This window comes from Solanum pennellii, chromosome 5 (genome assembly GCF_001406875.1).
Source record: "Solanum pennellii chromosome 5, SPENNV200".
NCBI lineage: Eukaryota > Viridiplantae > Streptophyta > Magnoliopsida > Solanales > Solanaceae > Solanum > Solanum pennellii.
In genome coordinates this window covers 77,327,761-77,348,129 of record NC_028641.1, presented here as the reverse complement: position 1 = coordinate 77,348,129, position 20,369 = coordinate 77,327,761, and the positions used below count along the sequence as shown (strand labels likewise).

The 20,369-nt window shown below is 32.5% G+C and overlaps 3 protein-coding genes across 3 annotated transcripts; 2 read left to right on the top strand and 1 right to left on the bottom strand.

Moving 5' to 3' along the window:
- The first annotated feature begins 1,793 nt into the window (after positions 1-1,793).
- LOC107018851 (DNA repair protein recA homolog 3, mitochondrial) lies at positions 1,794-5,770 on the top strand. The gene is made up of 8 exons (XM_015219434.2): positions 1,794-1,912; positions 1,989-2,046; positions 3,127-3,344; positions 3,806-3,893; positions 4,096-4,268; positions 4,388-4,534; positions 4,762-4,896; positions 5,065-5,770. Exons 1-8 carry the CDS (start codon positions 1,853-1,855, stop codon positions 5,440-5,442), a joined length of 1,257 nt encoding a protein of 418 aa, XP_015074920.1. The 5' UTR covers positions 1,794-1,852; the 3' UTR covers positions 5,443-5,770.
- Positions 5,771-6,378: 608 nt separating this feature from the next.
- LOC107020441 (basic leucine zipper and W2 domain-containing protein 2-like) lies at positions 6,379-12,517 on the bottom strand. The gene is made up of 8 exons (XM_015220805.2): positions 12,368-12,517; positions 11,043-11,066; positions 10,827-10,932; positions 10,600-10,668; positions 9,637-10,130; positions 8,792-9,053; positions 6,783-6,991; positions 6,379-6,668 (listed from the first exon to the last, which is right to left on the bottom strand). The coding sequence occupies exons 1-8, from the start codon at positions 12,370-12,372 to the stop codon at positions 6,602-6,604; spliced, it is 1,236 nt and encodes a 411-aa protein (XP_015076291.1). The 5' UTR covers positions 12,373-12,517; the 3' UTR covers positions 6,379-6,601.
- A 4,328-nt stretch (positions 12,518-16,845) lies between these two features.
- Positions 16,846-20,144, top strand: LOC107018548 (isopentenyl-diphosphate Delta-isomerase II). Its single transcript, XM_015219056.2, has 6 exons — positions 16,846-17,015; positions 18,259-18,314; positions 18,650-18,741; positions 18,954-19,056; positions 19,180-19,317; positions 19,611-20,144. Exons 1-6 carry the CDS (start codon positions 16,951-16,953, stop codon positions 19,862-19,864), a joined length of 708 nt encoding a protein of 235 aa, XP_015074542.1. The 5' UTR covers positions 16,846-16,950; the 3' UTR covers positions 19,865-20,144.
- Positions 20,145-20,369: the final 225 nt, after the last annotated feature.

Sequence of the window (20,369 nt, the reverse complement as noted above, 5' to 3'; positions counted from 1 at the left end):
TGGTGACATTTCATTAAAATAGAACCACTTATTTCCAAATTAATAGAGATGGTCAATATTAGGTTAGGAGTTTTCAGTTTTTAAAATAAAAAATAATAATAAGGGAAAGAAAAATAAATATCAACCACACACCATCTAGCTAGGACCAGGTGAAACATGTGAATCGAGTGCTTCGAAATTTTAATTATCAGTTTCAAATTTAATTTTTAAATATGATAATTACTTTTGTTTATAGTGTCATAGTCATATATAACGATGAGTTTGTCAAACATCACGCATCAACAATTGTATTAGTATATGAAAAAATAAATACAAAAATAGATTGAATAATTAACGACAAAACTAAAAAATATCATAAGTGTATATGATAGGATGTGAATATTCCAGCTAAGAGGATATTTTTCATTTAAGTCATTAAAATCTCTTGAAGAGAAGTTTAGTGCACAAAACTAATGTATTAGTCGATTCAGTGAATTTCGAATATAAATACTTGATATGGGGTGATTGGAATCAAATTTAGAGTCTTTTTAAAAAAATTAATATTATGTGTTGTGGTTTATGTATTTTAATGTCAAAATTAAAGTATTATGTGCATATGTTCGTGAATATAAATTGACAAGAATGTGATCATTATTATAGTGTAATAATTATTATTCACGTTGTTCTTATTCAATACAAAGAAAAATTTCTCCATGGTGATAAGTGGTGATTCTTTTTTTGTGAAGTGTATTTTAAAAAAAGACGAGAAATGTGAAAAAATACTATAGTAAAAGAGAAATTTGAGACTAAAAGGAATATTTGAAGTGTTGAACTAATTTACTATACAAAGAGGGTAATTATATGTTGAATGAAGGTATTTTTTTTTTGTGGAATTTTGAGCTCTTTAACTAATCATGAGTTGTTTGAGTTGTACGACGTTGTGTTATTATATCCTAGACAAGTCAAGAGTGATACTGTTGGGTCGATAGATTATGTCGTAATGAGCTTAAATCTCCTTTGAGAGAGCGAATTATATGAGCGTCTCAACCTGAATATTTTTTTTAGTCATTTTTGTTATTTTATTTTCTAACTTTAGTTTATTATATTTATGATACATTACACCAACAATATGTTTTGTTTCATATATTTCCAACCACATGACTCATGTTACCTACTTGTTGATTATTTATTAGTAGTTGAATATACTTCTATAAATTCACTTCGCATGGAATAACATTTAATTCTTTTCATTTTCAGTATTGAAATTCGATAACTTTAATTGAATGTCAAGGAAGAAGCGAGCTCAATCATTTGTCACTTAGAGGTGTCAAATAACTCGGTTCAGTCAATTTTTTTAAAGAATAACTACATCTTTTGCGACAACCATATGTTCTATTCGATTTAAAAGCCTTTTTAAAAATCATTTAAACATATTGGTGACATAAATGCTAACCTTCTTATCGCATTAAAATCTGATTAATTTGATTTTGCAGGGCATGTTTAATATTGCATTAGAGTCGGATTACTTTAAATTCGCGTTTTGCAAGACATATTTGTGGCCGAATTAGAGCTCGACCAATTCTAGTGTACATCTAGAATTTCTAAAGATGATGTTCTCAACATGATACTTCTCATTTTTCGTATTTAAACTCGACACCTCTAATTGAAAATGGTAAAAAAAGATCTCAATCATTCTATCTCTCGAGTATGTCAAATAATTTAATTCGATTCGTTATTTTGTTAAAAAAAAAAACAAAACAACTATACCTTAAAAAAAACTTGAAATATTAGAGTGCCACGTCATATTTTTATGTCTCCCTTATATAATTGATAGAGTATCTATTTTCCCTCTTAAACCTCTAAAACCCTAACAATGGCGATGTTGCTGAGACTTATTAATCGCCGTGAACTTGCTTCTTCAGCCTATAAGAATGTAAGTTTATTTTTATTCATTTTCTTGATTTCATTCATAAAAATCCATTCTTGGAGTTGTTTCTTGATTTTTTCAGTGTTTGAGCAAAAGCTTATTTGGAGTATCAGATCAACTATGTTACTTTTCTTCTAGAGGTATGTAAAAATTTTGTGACTTGGGGTTTATTTATTACTGATATATTTTTCATATTAACTTATGTTATACTTGGTTTTGTAACTTTTTGCTGTTCATATATTGTAAAAATCCCTTCTTAGGGGTTGCTCGGATGGTAAGCATCGTTTACTGAAAAAATGCTAAGTTTTTGGGTTAGGAGGGTCAGGGAGGGGTGAAAAATAAGAGGAAAGAAATGTTGAAGAGTATAAGGAGAAATAGATTAAATGTTAAGGTTGCTCGGATGGTAAGCATCCGTCGACGAAAGCTAAGTTGTAGGGTCGGAGCAAAAAAGCGTAGCTTTCCGGTAGGGATGATAAAAAGAGGAAAGAGATGTTGAGAGTACAAGGAAAAGTAGATCAGATGTTAAGATTATGACAAGAGGGGTTGTTCGGATGGTAAGCATCTTTCACCTTTAATCGTAAGTTGTGGGTTTGGATTACTAGTGGAGCAAAAGGATGTGAGCTTTTAGAGAGAGATAATACTACACTTTGATTTGAATTGTAATAGCTGACTTGAAAGCTTCTAGTTGGGCTTTAATGCTTCTATTCCCATTTCCAACGCTACCATTTGGTCATAGGTTTTGGAAGTTGAAACTTGAAAATTTGAGCTTTTGAAGTTGAAACTTAAAATTTTGAGTTTTTTAAGTTGTGATTTTTGGAATTTGAAGTTGTGCTTGGACATGCATTTTACTTGAATTTTTTATTGAAGTTTTTGAGAGTGGAAATTGGAAAAACCCAAAAACTTGTTTGAGCCAGTTTTTGGGAACTTGAAAAATAATTGATGGTAAAAAGATCTGATCAAATTTCATGGTCAAACATATTAGTAAGTCTCTAAATCTGATCCAATATCTATGACCAAACACTAGCTCAGTGTCTGTCCACCAATATATGGAATTCAAATTCCATTGAGATGTATAATTTGCTGATATATTTTGAATATTTTCTGTTGTTGTCTTCTTCATAGAGTGACAAGGTTTCTCCATTTCTAAGACTTTGTTCTAAATAGACATGAAATTTTTGTCTTTGGATGCTCATTGCTCCTTGTCATCTATCCGATTTCAGGTAAGAAAAAGTCAAATTCAGATGGCAGTGATTCAGGCGAAGAGAATTTGTCCAAGAAAGACTTGGCTTTGAAACATGCACTAGATCAGATCACGACATCATTTGGAAAGGGATCCATCATGTGGCTTGGTCGCACGGTGTCCCCCAAACAAGTCCCTGTAGTGTCTACTGGATCTTTTTCTTTGGATATTGCCCTTGGGATAGGGGGACTTCCAAAGGTAAAAGAATAAAACTATAACATTTTGTTTTGGGCATTTCAAATACGGTGAACAAAAATAATGGTGATGATCGCTTGGCTCCCAGATGTTATGCAAATAATTTTCTGAGTAATGTTTACTTTGGAGAACTGGAAAAATTAGTATGTACAGCCAACGTTATTATTCAGGTTCTTTTGTCCTTAGTTGTGCAGACTCTTCATTTTTGATTCCGCACCCGTCTCGGATTCTTCAAAAATATACTATTTTTGGCGAATCCGACACGCACCCATTGACATTTTTTGAAGAGTCATGAAGAGTCCGAGCAACATAGCTTTTGTCACTTTAGGACTTAGGCAGCTAGGTGACTAATTTACTAGATATGCGAATCTATTTACAGAGACAAACAGATAGCTGCTTATCAATGTTAGGATGACAGGTTATATTCTTTTCTTCATTATAACTTATGTCTTGCTTTTGTGCAGGGACGCGTAATAGAGATATATGGTCCAGAGGCTTCAGGGAAAACAACACTTGCTTTGCATGTAATTGCTGAGGCACAGAAACAAGGAGGTTTGTCTAGTTTGTACTTCACTAACATGCATTCCCAAAAAAGAAACGAGAGAGAACAAACTATCATTCATTTTCTTTTCCATTTGCAACATCTATCAGGACCAGGATATAATGCCTTCCGAAACACAAAGGATACATACTTATTTAGCTTATTGCAACTGACACATGGAAATGACTTATGCTTTGTCTTGTTTCTTTGTAGGTTATTGTTGTTTTGTTGATGCTGAGCATGCTCTTAATCCAACATTGGCTGAGACCATTGGAGTAAATACTTCAAATTTACTTCTGTCTCAACCAGATTGTGGTGAGCAAGCTCTTAGTCTGGTAGATACAATAATAAGGAGTGGTTCGGTTGATGTTGTTGTTGTGGACAGTGTAAGGAAGATTGGAACTGTTGGTTCATGTTTCTTGGTTCTGTTACTATCAGCGTCAATTATGATAATAGTCTCAGTTATCTAAAAACACCTTATGTGGACAATTGACTTCTATGGCAGGTTGCTGCCCTTGTCCCGAAAGGTGAGCTTGAAGGTGAAATGGGAGATGCTCATATGGCGATGCAAGCTAGACTGATGAGTCAAGCACTCCGCAAGCTCAGTCATTCTCTATCGTTATCACAGACCATTTTAATCTTCATAAATCAGGCAAGAGTCATAGGCTGCCCATCATGCCTCTTGCCCTCATTTTTCCTTCTGTTGCTGTCTTGTGGAATCTCTTTCTTTTTCTTTTCTGTTTCAAAGAGACGTTTCAATGTGATTAGATTGCATGTTTTGGATTAATTAGTTCCTAATGCATTTTCCATTCTGATCGAGACATCCAAAATATTTAGTCAGTGTAAAGGACTCGGCTGATTAATTGCACCCTGGTTCAGGTCAGGTCAAAACTTTCAACTTTTGGGGGATTTGGAGGACCAAGTGAAGTTACTTGTGGTGGTAATGCCTTGAAGTTCTATGCTTCTGTGCGTCTAAACATAAAACGAATTGGATTTGTCAAGAAGGGGGAAGAGGTACATATCTTTGTATGATAGTATAACTTTATCGTTGGTCACTCTTTTTGTTATGATTTCTATGTTGAGAGTTCCATGAATGCCCTTTGTTGAGTGAATGTGAGGGAGTTGAACTGTCCAGAATCTGATTATACAGACAGTCTTTTTGACGGAGTCTCTATTTTACAGACCATAGGAAGCCAAGTTCTTGTCAAGATTGTGAAGAACAAGCATGCTCCTCCCTTTAGAACTGCAGAATTCGAGCTTGAGTTTGGTAAAGGAATTTCTCGTGAAGCTGAACTTATTGATTTGGGAGTCAAACATAAGTTCATTACAAAAGGTGGAGGCGGTTATTACAATATCAACAATCAGAACTTTCGTGGTAGAGATGCTGTAAAACTTTTCCTATCGGAGGACACTAGTGCGAGGGAGGATCTTATGATGAAACTTCGAGAAAAGCTTATTGACCAAGGGGACAACGAAAAGGGACCTGATGTAGACCCTGTTGAGGAGGTTGTATTGAATGATACCACTGATGAAGAAACCCCAACTGCAGTCGAGGCATGAACGTTTGATAAAAAGCTTATCTGACTTGCCTAATGGAACTGCTGGATTTCCTGTCCATATCAGTATGTAACCAGCATCCTCGGATTATCATCATTTGTAAGAAAACCTGCTCTTGCACCTACCCGTGGCTTTGTAAGTTGTCTCAACGTCAATTTTGATCGCGTGGTCTGTGGAATTATTGGATTAGATGAAAGGTAAGGCCAATGCTGTGACTTTGGTTCAATTTTTTTCTGGTAACCTGCTAAATTCTCTTGTACATAACAATTGTAATTTCAGAGAGAATGTGTATCCAATCATTTATTTCAGAGAAAGCTCCCCTTCTGTCTGATTTATTTAGGAAACAACCTTTCTATATCCACAAGATAGGAGTAAAGTCTGCGTACACTCAAATAGAATTTCCTTGTTGCATTTTCTCGCCCTCAGTCGTCCTGCTGGGTTGTTCGATAAATTATAACGAAGGTGGGAAAAGTTTCAATTTTTAAATATTTAGTGTGGAAGTGAAGTAGAACTTTTATTTTATTTTTGAAATATGGGAAATTCGTAGGATAATCAGAGAACATTGGAGTAGGTAAATCATATTTCAGAAAGTTCATGAACTAATATATGCAATAAGTACCCGATGAATTTTTTATTTTTTTTGTAATATCAAAAATGTTTTAAATATTTAGTGTGGAAGTGAAGTAGAACTTTGATTTTATTTTTGAAATATGGGAAATTCGTAGGATAAAATCAGAGAACATTGGAGTAGGTAAATCATATTTCAGAAAATTCATGAACTAATATATGCAATAAGTACTCGATGAAATCTTTATTTTTTTTTGTAACATCAAAAATGTAAATTGTGTTCTGTAGGGACAATATAGACCCACAAAATTTGAGATTCATCATCAAACAAATAAGCAGATCGACTCAAGTTCATCATCTTCTTAAAAGTGCCTTAAAAGAGGTTGATCATTTTCTCAAAACCTAGTATTAAAAAAAATACGATTGATGCACGCGAATATAAAGATCCTCCAAGGGAAGCAAACCCATACAGATTGTGTTTATAAAACGTGAAGGAGCATGATAACAAACTGTCAAATTGTGAGAATATTCATAAAGTCTTTCTTATTCTTTTCAATCCTCAAAAGGGGAATACAAAAACACTTCTCAGAGAAATTCATTCTTCTTCCTCCGCCTCCTCCAGCCATTTCACAAAGGGCTCCAGCGACTTCACAAAGTTTTGCCTGCCATATTGTTAAAGACAGTAAACCCCATTAAGAAAAATAGGGTGAACAGTTTACCTAACATCCACAAGACTCGAATATCTAACATCCGAGCAAGTCGAAACAAATGCTTACCTGCCCTTGAGGTTTGTTCCTTTCTGGAACCAGTGAAGAATGGTATCTTCTGCCAGAACATCTTGGTCATACAGAGACCTCACAATCTCAGGGAACAGCTTCATCAGTTTAGCATCCTCGTAGCACTGGACTTGGACTTTGTACATGAGTTCCAATTCAAGCTTTCCAGTGGTGCAGAAAGTATTCAGCAGTTCTGCCCATTTTTTCACCTACACAAAAAGGAAATAGAAGAGAACCAATGATTATGTACAAGTAACAAAAAATTTGACAACAGAGAGCCATCTTAACAGTTTTAACCGATAGACAACAGAAGCATCCAAAGATGATGTATCTACTAATTAAACAGCACCAGATGAAACATTAGATAAGCCAGACAATTCTGTTCCAAGACTTGAAATATAGGCAACTTTCATTACTTGGATAGCGGTTGTGAAGCAAAGAATAAACAATTTGATGTAGACAAGTTTCTAGATGATCAAACACCCTCCTACCCAACAACTCTACAAAAGAACCCATAAAGAATAATTGATCAGCCCTACCACCATGTGATGTCTATGACAAAATGAATCAACTATGTTTCAATGACAACAAATTGGGTTCAGTGTATATGATCAAGCTTTATATCATGAACAATTGAGACTAAGTAGAGGAAAACTAAAAACAAAAAGATTTAAGTTGCTTTCCAAGACACACGAGGGAGTGTCTGGACGTTACATGGTTGAAATTTGAAGACAAATAGCATTTTGAAGTTATGTTCTAAACGAACATATTTGGAGGTTAACTGTTGTGTTTGGACATGAAAATACAATTGAAGATTTGTGAGATAAAAACTTCAACAAAAACTTGAAAGCTTCTAAAGACTGTTTTTCAAACTTCAGCTTCCATATTTCAGGCTTTGAAGTTGAAATGATGGGCCAATTAGACACACTTATTTGAAATAATCTCCAAATTTTATTTCAAAATTTTGAAACAAGATCTATAGACAAACAGGAAATATGTTATTCATGCAATAAAGTACTAAATCTGTATTTTACTACAAACACACAAATTGCTAAACAGAAACGCGTATAAACATGCTAGATGTTACATGCCAGAATGATAGGTATCCAAATAACAGAAGAAAAAAACCATTATCTACTTGGAAAAACTAGTAAATCCAGCAAGCCATGAAATTGAACATGTGAACAAAAATAAGCTAAAACCAAGACACTGTTGCTGCAAGGTGTCATACTGTCATGTTAGCTATTGTCCATTCAACATCAATATTTCCAGTTCACTTGTGAAGCTGACAGCAAGACTAAATTGCCAAAAGTCAATGCCTAAACATATTTCTATATGTAGAATATAAATAATTAATCAGGTAGACGATATAAGCTATTTCTGATCTTAAAGTCCCCTCTCGTGTTATGCCCACTGACACTTCTAATGAATCTTTCCAGTACACATGATATGAACAATTAATTAGACATCAAATTCCACAAAGAGAAAAATAATCTCACCTTAATGTATAAAAGTTGGAGTAACACCTTATAAATATTATCTTATCTGCACAAGTATATGGAATAAAGCAAAAATAGATAAAACAGAAGGGCAAGAGAAACACGTGAGCAACCTTTTTGCAATACAAAAAATGTTTTTTTTCACAAGTACATTCTTGAAGCAAGTTTTATCTCATTGTTTTGAAATCCACTAGCACACGAACTGTGGTCAGCTTACATTGACATACAACATAAGTTTGTAATTAAAACAGGAGAAACTGGATAAAGTCGCTAAATTTTTCAAGCAGCATTCAGTCATAGAAAGATATGCACGCATTTTGAGTATTGTTATTTAGGAAGTAGCCAAAAGAAATTCCTCATTCGTGGAACTACAATCAGAATATTTTATTATGTTACAATTAGTTGGTTACACTCGCAAGTTTTTTTAAAAATTCTGAAGTAGACACCAATTTGCAGTTTCAAAAAATAGAACTACTCACAAAGCTTGTAGCTGACTTAAGTATTAATTACCTGGCGAAGAGCAGAATTAGCATTTTGCTGTTGGTTCTTTCCTGACCATTGTATAGCATCCATCAAGACATCCCACAAAATCCGCACAACCTCTATATCTGGTAATTTGGCATCTTTGACATGTTGCTTCACAGTTTCTATGACTTCAGAGATAGCAACTTCTTCTGCTAGCTGAGTTGTTAATGTAGATTTCATTTCCTTGAGCCTCACCTCAAATATCTTCTTATCATTATATTCCACCAAAGGTAAAAGGCCAGCTTTGCTGAAATAAGCAAGTCCATACACCATTAGACAAAACTCAAAAGCTAAAGTAAGATGGCTTGAATAAAGTGAACATTTTTTCTACCTTCAACTCCTACTTACCAAACAACCAAAAAAAAGTCAAGAGCAAATGATTGTGCAATACATTACTTGTTCAATTTGCATACGAAATAGACCTAACTGTAGGCCCTATTAGCCTAAGACAGCACAAAAATAGCTTGCAGTAAAACTTGAAACTCTATACAATAAAATATCAATGATGAGATCCCCCATTTTGCCTTGTTCCCCATTTTAGGGAAAAGAAATTAACCTAAAGCAATTTCTTGAACTTTTTTATCATGATTATATCTTGAATGATGAAGCTTTAAATAACAAATGACATAATTATTTACACAAATCATCAACAGGGATTTATCGAGTAGGAGACAGACAGTTGCAAACGCCACATTCAGTACCCTTATTGATCTAAGGTGGTGGAAGGTGTGAGTGAAAGTAAAGAGTTCAGCCACTTCACAGTATCTTCCACCTCACATCCCTACACAGCTCTATTATTCATGTAAGTTCTAAATTAGAAATTTACTCACGTGAAATGCTCAGAGACAGCTTCAGGCGTCCTCTTAGTAGAGGGGAAGAACTCGAGAAGATCATCCTCCATCTTACCCCGCTTAAGGATTGAGATCAAATCATCAATACTGTTGTCAATCAGATATTCCTTAAAAAAGTCTGTGATGAAAGAGAGAACTAGCCCTTTGGCAACAAGGTTATCTTTGAGTAATGGCTGGAGAACAGTCTCTGGGGGAAGGCCTGACAGCTTCTGGGAAAAAGCAAGGGCTGTAAAGATTGAGAGCTTAATCCTTTCATTTTCCTCAAAGAGCTCCAATGACTGCAACATTTTTCGCATGACATTTTCAAGGTTCTTTATAAGAAACGGCCTCCTTCTTAATATCTTCTGCACATAGATGACAGATGGCAAAATGGCTTCACGTTTAGGTTCACACTCAATCACAGAGTAAGGGTGGCGCTCCCCTTCATCAAGTTTGACTGTTCCAGGTTGTGTACGGCCTCCAATGAAGACAACCTATCACAACACCACATGTTAAGATGAAATGCCAAAGAGAAGCATCAATGACACAACAAATAGAGTAGTAATTGACATTGAAACATCCATGCAACAATAAACATTTTAAACAACATATCTTCTTGACAACCACATGTAAGATGCTTATGCAGCAAATTGGAACAGCTCAATTTGTTATATGATCTAATTAGGTCAAAACAAGGAGGTATCAGCATAAAACAACCCATAACACAACATGCACCGCCATACTCTATACTAGTATAAAGATTTTAAAGGGAAGTGGTCTTTTTAACACGAGAAAAATAATACCTCAAGAAATAAACAAAGAGAAAAAGGTCAGACTCCATAGGACCAACAAAAAGATGCTTTTCACCACCTACAATTCAATCCTATGTATATGCACCTTGAGGGCAATAGTGATAAAATTCCTGTATGTGACAATCTTCTAAGTTTATTATATACTATTTACCTCGAAAAAGGTATCACCGTATCTTGAGAAGTTGAGGTCTGAAGACTCAAGGTTCTTAGCAACAAGTTCCTGTGCATTATAAAAAATTTAGTTAAGCTTTTGTCCCAAGTATTACCAGCATCAAGCAATTAATTGAGATCGATCACCAAATCATAATGGCATTAACATAATAGGATGGATAAAGAAAGAAGAATAAAGCTGGTACCAAAATTAAATATCCAAATTACCAAATCACCAGCATTATCCAGGTAAATCTGGACCACTGCATCCGCAAATGCTGCAGGGTCCAGAGGCGCTGCAATATTCCGTTTGCGGGTCTTAATCCGCGTGCCACTGTAATCATAGGACAAAATCAACAAAAAATTACAGGCATGCAATGAATAGCGAACAGCAATAATAACAGTAAGATGTAGGTGCTCGGGAAAAGGAAAAAGAAGCCTTACCCGAGAGTGGGTTTCTCCTTTGAGCTGTCATTCCAAAGCCAAAAACAAAAGTTTAATAAAGGAAGAAGGACAAGAAGCATAACATTGCAATCTAACAGACTATGCAGCAGAAACAGCATAGCTACAAGCTCCACAAAGGCCACTGCTAACAGTGCAAAAAATAACACAACGAAAGAAACTCGGAGAAAAAGTTCGCATTTATTTGGCTTGCAACATATAAACAAGAGTGATCAAGGAAAACCAACAGTAGACAAGTACTACAGTGGATTAACGTACATCAACCAAAAATTACTAGAAAGTATTAAAGTCATAAAACGAGCATGGACGCATTCCTATACATAATCAACCTAGACCATATACATACTTATGTCTCTAATTTATACTCAGCACTCAGCAGAGATACTAGTTCAGTGGACATAGACTATGCACTTCCGGTGCTGTATATTCTTTAATGTACAAAATACCAATCAACTATTTGACATCAAGTCTCACAATAAGAGAGGGATCCATCCACACTATCCCCATCTCACCTTTCTTGTCTTTTTAAAATTGAAGAGTAAACTGACTACAGAGGCTATCATTAGTATTTCACATTATACATTGAACATTTTTATTGCATACACATATTTAGAGATGGAGGGGAATACACTTTCCAGCTCAACTTTTTTTCCGATAATGAATTCACAAGAAATTATAGCTGCATTTAATCAAATACTGTAACTTTTTCACTTAATAATTTCATTCTACTCAATTTTTTTGTTCTATATACAACAAACATGCATAACTATTACCTTGCGACTTCCTATTAACAGCTGGTTGAATTTACCCATTCATATCTTCTCATACAAACTTACATAAAGACTTAATTATTATTCGCCTGATATCACAACACTCTCCAATCAAAAACACCACACACACTCAAACAATTATTATGCTACAACAGTATTTACCTCGGTATAATACATATAAAACAAAAGAAAAATGCTAATCTCAACATGAAAAAAATAATAATCTTAGTTACAGCTGTTCTCCTTCAAATTAACACCTCAAATTACAACAATAAAAACTGATAATTTTCCTCATAGAACAGATCTTCCGAATACTACAAGGAAGAAAAAAAAAACCCTAACTAACAAAAACATAGATCGATTCCTGAGAAAACTTACAACTATCACTCAAATACATACAATCATTCATACTGAAAACCGATACGGTATTATCAGATCCAAATCCCTAAGTAATTACATATCAAACAGAAAAAATCGGAAAAAAACGAAAAAAATCAGAAAAACAAGGAGAAATACATAGAGATTGAATCGTTTTACCTCATAAACCAAGATGGTAGAAGAATCGAGATCGATGCAGAGACTTCTGCGGATTTAGGGATGAGAGAAAAATGGAAGAGAAGGAAGAAAAGAGGCAAATTGAGTACTCGTGAATGTTGTGATAAAGATATTTATATAGTACTACTATATACTAGTAATTTTTATATGACCCGAAAAAATTCGGGTTCGAATATTACTTTGCAATATATAGTGGTAGTGTTCCGCAACTACGAATGTAACCTAAAGTACATCCTTGTGTTATATATCATCGAAGAATTTATAAAAATTCATTTTTTAAGTAATCACGTCACCAACAAAAAAAATGTGGTAATCAAATTCTAAATATTCTTTGTAAAAAGTATGGCTAAATACATCTCCAGCTTCAAAAAAATTAAATAAAATAATTAATTTTTAATTTTCATTATCAAATACCTAGGTAATTTCACTAATTTTTCAGCATTTATGTACATTGTATAGAATGTGAATTATATTGTATATAACATACATATGCTAAAAAAATTATTAAATAAAATCTATAAATAGTTGGGCGTAATATTTTTATAATGATTCTTTTTACATAGATTTTTCTAACTATTTGAACCTACTATATAAATATTTCAAGTTTTATGTATTGTTACAAGCTAATTTACTTGATGATGCGAAAAAACATATAAACTAACAACACGTAAATTTTAAATTATGAGAATGAAAGATTCGTTTTTTATCTATAACCTTATTATCTTTGGGTAACTTTGATTTTCTCGTCGTGGCTAAGATATGACCAGATCAAAAAATATTTTTTATTGGTTCAATTAGTTTCTTAATAAATCTATAGTGAAGGATGATTCTTGTTATTTTTTGGATAGTATAAGGATATTTTTTGTTCACTTGGATAATATAAGGATATACATTAGATTAGAGTCATAGTTGAGCGATGATTTTAGGCAAAAAAACTCTAGTGCGTTTGGGTCTCGTCGCAAGGCTCGTTTTTAGTTGTGATTCCGCGTCTTTTAGAAATAGCGTCTATATTTAACTAAGTATATTTTTTCTTGCCTTACTTTTCGACGGGCTCTACTGTTATGAGATTTTATGGCGTATGTTATTATCGTAAGGTGATGTTGTCACTATCTTGAGTTACAAATTTATGTTGTCCTCAAAATACCCTTAATTTTTACTCAATTATATTCGTAACATAACAATTTCGATCACTCAATCATTCTTATAAATCTTTGACATGTTATTATGTTTAACTAACTACGGTGGAATAGAGCCATTTGAAGTGTCGTCTTGTCTATAAATGATGGCACGTGGCTTTAGAATTGCTTGTGGAGGCCCATTTGATTTGACAATACTTGGCCCATATAATTGGAGCTTTGATGTTAATGTTTTAAGTTCAATAATGTGCATTCTCATGAGCCCACTTCTTAATTGACAAAGGCTCATGACAATACAAAATAACAATCCTAACTTCGCGGATCAAGAATTTAAAATTTATGAATTTTTATAACGAGATGTTAAGTAAATATATAACAATAGTTGAGTTTACAATCAAGTATGTAATTAGATATATAGTGATTTTTTATATTGTATACAATTTTTAGGAATTTAAGCTCAAATTATAATGAAATTCACAATCCGTAAATTATAATATAGTTCTTTCTCTAATAATATATCTCTTCGAGTGTTTTAATTTGAAGAAATCGACAGAAAAAGTTTGCTAACTATTAACCAAAAGAATGTCAACCAAACACATTAGCTAGTAAAAGCAAGAATTTGATGTTAAGTTTATGTATAACATCAACTGGAAATTAAAGAATAACACAAATTACGAACATAATTATATGATGGAAAACTTACATAAATATACTGTAATAACAAAATATTTACCATTTATAGCAACAATATTTTTTTTTCCACTTGATCAGTATTAATTCATTTATAATACAAGTTTAATACATATTACAAGGAACAATTTATTATTCACATATAATACAAGTTTTAATGATGTATGATATATTTATCACACTTTTTAATACATTTATAATACAATGTGTCAAATTTTTACCAAAACAAACATAATATATTTAAAAAAACAATTATAATTCATATATACTGCATACATAATTCACTTTTAATTCATATTGCAGATTTAACATAATATTGCTGTAAATGGTAATAAATAAAAAATATCGCTAAAATCAGTAATTATTTATTAAAATGTACCAAATATGTAATTTTTCCTTATATGATTGTCACAACAATGTAATTGGTTAAAATGCTAAAAAAGATGATGCTAAAATTTAAAGAAGGGCTTTACACTGTGTTGGGCTGGAAAGCCCATATTAGTTTGGAAGAGCCCAAGCCATTGGCCCAACTGTTATAATCTTAATATCTTAGGAACAAGATATCAAAATATTATAAGACGTCGTATTTATAAATTGTATATCTCCATGTTCCTTTTACAAAAAAAAAAAAATTCGTAATCACAAACCTTCACATACACGTAATGTTATAAAGACTCACTAGTCAATAATAGTAGTATTAAGTTATCCATTAATATAATTATTTCACATGGTACAAACAATTTTTCCCACGTCGAGCATTCGTCTTATGAACTTTTAGGTCAAGTTTTACAACTTAAAAAGATGGGATCATAATTCAAAATCTTAAATCATGTTTTTTGATAAATTTGGCATGACCCCGAATCACATGAATAAATGTTAATTAAAAAACGTAAGGAATGAATTAATTTTTGTATACTACAACGTAAGGAATGAATTAATTTTTGTGGGCGCAACCTATAGCTATAATGAATTAATGACAGAAAATAATATAGTCACATTACTCCCACTACTATAATGATTTTTTAACTTGAAAAAATAAGGCAACTAGCCATTTTTGACTAAACAAATTCATCTGACATAATTAAATTAAAAAATGTTGAATCTTGGACCATGGTGGTTGACACACTTGAAATAATTTTTTCTTACTTGTAGATTATTTTTTGTATCATATTAAAAAAAATATAAAATATATCTGTGGGACCCACACTTGTTTGGTACAAATGTCATATGTTGACTCTTGAAAAATATATATTTTTATCAGTTATTTAATTGACATGGACAGTTAACCAATTAAACTATTGTAATCGCAAATTAAGGTACGAGATGTGCAACGGCAATTGTGAGTTATGACGACAAAATCGCTTAATTACTTATAATATCATATCACATATTCGATGAATATTACGTAACAGATAATCATCATGATATTTTTCTGATTTACTTAAATTAATAAATAAATCATTAAATAAGAATGTTTCTTCCAACATAAATGGACCTTTTAAAATCTATTAATCATATCATTTTCCCCACAATTATATTTTATCTTAAAGCCATCCATCATAATAACTCAATATATATCACGTGTTATTTTAGTAGTATCAATAAATTTTAAATGTCAAATTATTAAAACATAAAGGACATGATATTAAAATAATGGTCCAAAAGGAAAATTTAATATTTTATATTTAATAAACAATAAAAGAAGTGTAGATGTGACAGAAAAGAGGATCAAAATAGATGGCTTTAACAAAATTTATATATCACTAACTAGTCCAATATATTAAATCTCACTTATAATATAAAAAATTACAACATTATATGACCTAAATATAAATATATATATATATTTTTACTTTCAAAGTTATGAGAACATTAGGCAAAAGTATGAATAAGAGATTGAATTTCTTTATTTTTAATCATGAATTTTAAACTTAAATATTATTATTATAATATTTCATTTGACATATTACAGTTCAAATATTTATATTTTATATGATACTAAATTAAGTGTAAATTAAGAATACAAGATATATAATAATCGTAAGATTATAATAGCAAAATCACACAATCACTTACAATACCACTCCACGTATATTTTAATTATTAACAGTTTCATTTTCAACTCTCGTTTATTTTTCCTCACAACTAACCTATTATTTTATCGTATCACTAAATTTCAAATAACAAATTATATAAATAAAATAAAAAAGGGCACATTTGGTAATGATCCAAAAAAGGAAAAATTATCAATGAAGAAAAAAAAAGAAAAGAAATAAATAAGTGACAAATTAGGTAAACACATAAATAAAGTATAGACTTTCTCTGTCTAATCATAAATTTTGAATTTCAATCCTAAATCTTTGTTTGACGTAAATTTAATGTACTATAACACAAAATTACTTACCAGACTACTTACCATATATACCACTCCACGTACGTTCTTCTCCCAATTCATTGTTTTCGAATATCAGATGATTATGAAAAATATAAAAGGAAAAAGTTTAATAATAATAAAGATAGATTAAGATCATTTGAAAAAAAAATCAAAAAAGGAAAAAAATTTAATAATAATAAAGAAATAGAAAAGGTGACAAAAAAGAGAATCAATTTTTCAAATTTGTCCTCATAGCCCCTCTCTAATTTATTTTTCACCTATAAATAGTCCTCTTCCTTCTTCTTCTTCTTCACTCAAATCTCACTATTTTTTCCTTGTTTACAGAGCTGTATTTTTCTGCAAAAATGGTTGATGTTATTGCTGATGCAAACATGGATGCTGTACAGCGCCGTCTCATGTTTGACGATGAGTTTGTTCTCTATCCCTCATTTCAATTTTTTACTTTTTTTTTTTCGTATTTTTAATTTGTTATTGTATACAAATCTCACTTTATTGATGTAGATCTATGATTTAAAGTTTATGAATTCGCATAGTAATCTCAGGTTAGTAATCGTGGTGGTTAGGTTATATATCAGGTAACTCTGTTCACCAAAGCTGAGATAGATTTAAAAGGAATTAGCTAGTGTAAATGCCTTGAGATTTGAATCAGAACGGCGTTTGATGATTGGTAGGGTTTGAGTAATGATGAAGCTATCACCTGTTCATTGATTTCGATTTGTTTGTCTCGTTATGACTTTGCACGGAGTTTTAAGAAATTAGAGAAGAATTTTGAATTGTTTGGTCTTAAACTGAAAAAGATATGTAGAATGTATTGATCGTGAAGTGTTAAACATTTTTTGTGGAGAATTGGAATTAAAGAGTTGTTAACAAAGGAAGTAGACATTGTTTTTGTTTGACGGACTAAAAAGGAAAGTGAGATTAAAACGGAGGGAGTATAGTTTTTGTGCCCTAGTATTCTTATTTTTGCATATGATTTATTGATCGTTAGGTCAAATCTTTGAAACTTTGTTGATATAAGATTTATTAGTTAATGCAAGTATTAGAATGAGTTTGAGAGTGAATAAAAACAGGACAGATACAGAGTGTTCATCTAGTTTGAAATTGATTCATTGATTTTTCATTGGATTGATGGTTTTTCTCCTTCTGTCCCAATTTATGTAGCACTGTTTGACATTCTAATTATAGAAAGATACAATCTTTTTGGGATAGATTAAGAATAAAAGTGAGAAAATATGAATTTAAGGAGGGTTGGTGTTCTGCATGAAAATCAGTTCTGAATGTGTAGATTTTGCTTCTAACATTATAAAGTGACCTTGACTTTACTGGTGTGATCTCTTGTAAGACCAAGCTTTATCAGTGTATGAGTAGTTGAAGATTTGTTTTCTGGTTGTCCTGGACAAATATTCTTAGAATTCCGACTTTTTAATCAATTCTCTATTCAAGATGTTTTATGTAAAGGATATTAAAAATTCGTTAAATTCATGTCAGTTGTTACAAGACGATATTTTGGGAACTTTCACTAGGAAAGCTGCCCCATTTCTCTTTTAACTTGGTTGTTGTTGTTTTCAGTGTTTGATCTGCATTTTTATAGTTTTGGCAACTTTATGACCTTTTCTCCTGGTTTAAAGCTCTCTTCTTTAACACACTTGCAGATGTATTTTGGTGGATGTGAATGACAAGGTTGTTGGTCATGAGTCCAAGTACAATTGTAAGTTTAGATTTTTGTTCCGTCTTTGGAATTTCCCCGGTTTGTGTTATCTTCTTGTGTATTTCCCTAGGTAGCTATATCTTATTTTGACGTTGAAGGTCTGTGTAATTCAATGTTATTGCTATCTCTCAATTAAGGGAGTTTATCGGTGGAGAATCTAGAATTCACAAATTTTGTAATTTTAAAACTTTACATGTTAGATCACTTTATAGGCTGCATTTATTCTGTGAAAGTTTGAGTAAACCAAAATTATCTCTAAGAGCAGTCGATCATGTCTATATGATCATTTGTTCATGTCTCCTATTTTTGCTCAATTACCTGCTATTGATGTGCAGGTCATTTGATGGAAAAGATCGAATCTGAGAATTTGTTGCACAGAGCTTTCAGTGTGTTTCTTTTCAACTCAAAGTATGAACTTCTTCTTCAGGTATGTCGCATAAATAGATCGCCTGTGCTGAATGATTATGTAGTGTACTATTGTGTCAGTTCTTGGCATCATAAGATATCGTCTCAATACTAGAATCTTGATATTTAGACAAGGTATAAAATAAGTAGTCAAATGAGCTGTAGTTGAGACACATCTTTGTTGCTTTTGAAGATTAAAAAACTTGATGTGTTATTCTTGTGTTGTGTGTGTAGCAACGATCTGCAACAAAGGTAACCTTTCCTTTGGTGTGGACAAACACATGCTGCAGCCATCCTCTCTACCGAGAGTCTGAGCTTATCGAGGAGAATGCTCTTGGTATATTTTCTGTTTAAGCTGAAAGTCTTTAACTTTTACCATCCCGACGGTATATTTTCTGTTTAAGCTGAAAGTCTTTAACTTTTACCATCCCGACTTCTGTGTTGTACTTTCAAATATTAGGTGTAAGAAACGCTGCACAGAGGAAGCTGCTTGATGAACTCGGTATCCCTGCTGAAGATGTCCCGGTTGACCAGTTCACACCATTGGGTCGTATGCTTTACAAGGCTCCATCTGATGGAAAGTGGGGAGAACATGAACGTATGAAACATCTTCTGTATTTTAATTTTACTGTGCTTATTTAACCTATTTGTCAACCTTTTAGTAAGCCAAAAGGGCTTATTTAAGAAAGTTGGTCCGCTTTGGGCAAAAAATACTTTTCAAACTACGTAGATTTCGGAAGCTTGGCCAAATAGGTTATCCGACTATTTATTGATTATTATCTCTAATTATAATGTCGTAGTTACTAAATTAACTGCATATCTCATAAAAGCATGAATGTGTATTGAGCAGATAGGTATAACTCCTAGCTGATTCCTTCTTTGTTGTTGCAGTTGATTACCTTCTGTTCATCGTTCGTGATGTCAACGTTCACCCGAACCCAGACGAAGTTGCTGACATCAAATATGTGAACCAAGAGCAACTAAAAGAGCTTTTGAGGAAAGCTGATGCTGGTGAAGAAGGTTTGAAGCTGTCTCCTTGGTTCAGACTCGTCGTTGACAACTTCTTGTTCAAATGGTGGGATCATGTTGAGAAGGGGACCATCCAAGAAGCTGCTGATATGAAAACCATTCACAAGTTGACTTAAAAGCTACGTTGCTCAAACTCTCCAAAAGTATCGTGACAATGCATGCACCTGTCATCATTTTTGAAGAGTCTTGAGCAAACATAGCTTAAACGGAGTCAACTTTTTACATGGTTGAACAACTACATTCCTGTTCCTTTTTAGACAATAAATTTGGTAATATGTTCTGTTGTTGTTGTTGAATAGAACAGAGGTATTATTGAACTGATCAGAGCTTGTAACATAGACATGTTTCTGTTGAATTTTAATCAAGTAGCTTTGCTGCTTTGTGCTTGGCAAATTATATGTTGTTATATGCTTTAGCCTTTTCATACCTCACTTGCGGGATTGCGTATGTCCCTATGTTTAAAAGTTAAAAGTTATGAAAATAAGGACGTTGAGATGAATATATGAACATATTAAAAGCGACATGATAAGAAATAATAAAATTCAAAATAAGGTAAGAGTGATCTCGGTAGAGGGTAAGATGTTAGAGGACGATATAGGGAGGTGAGATTAAGGTAATTCA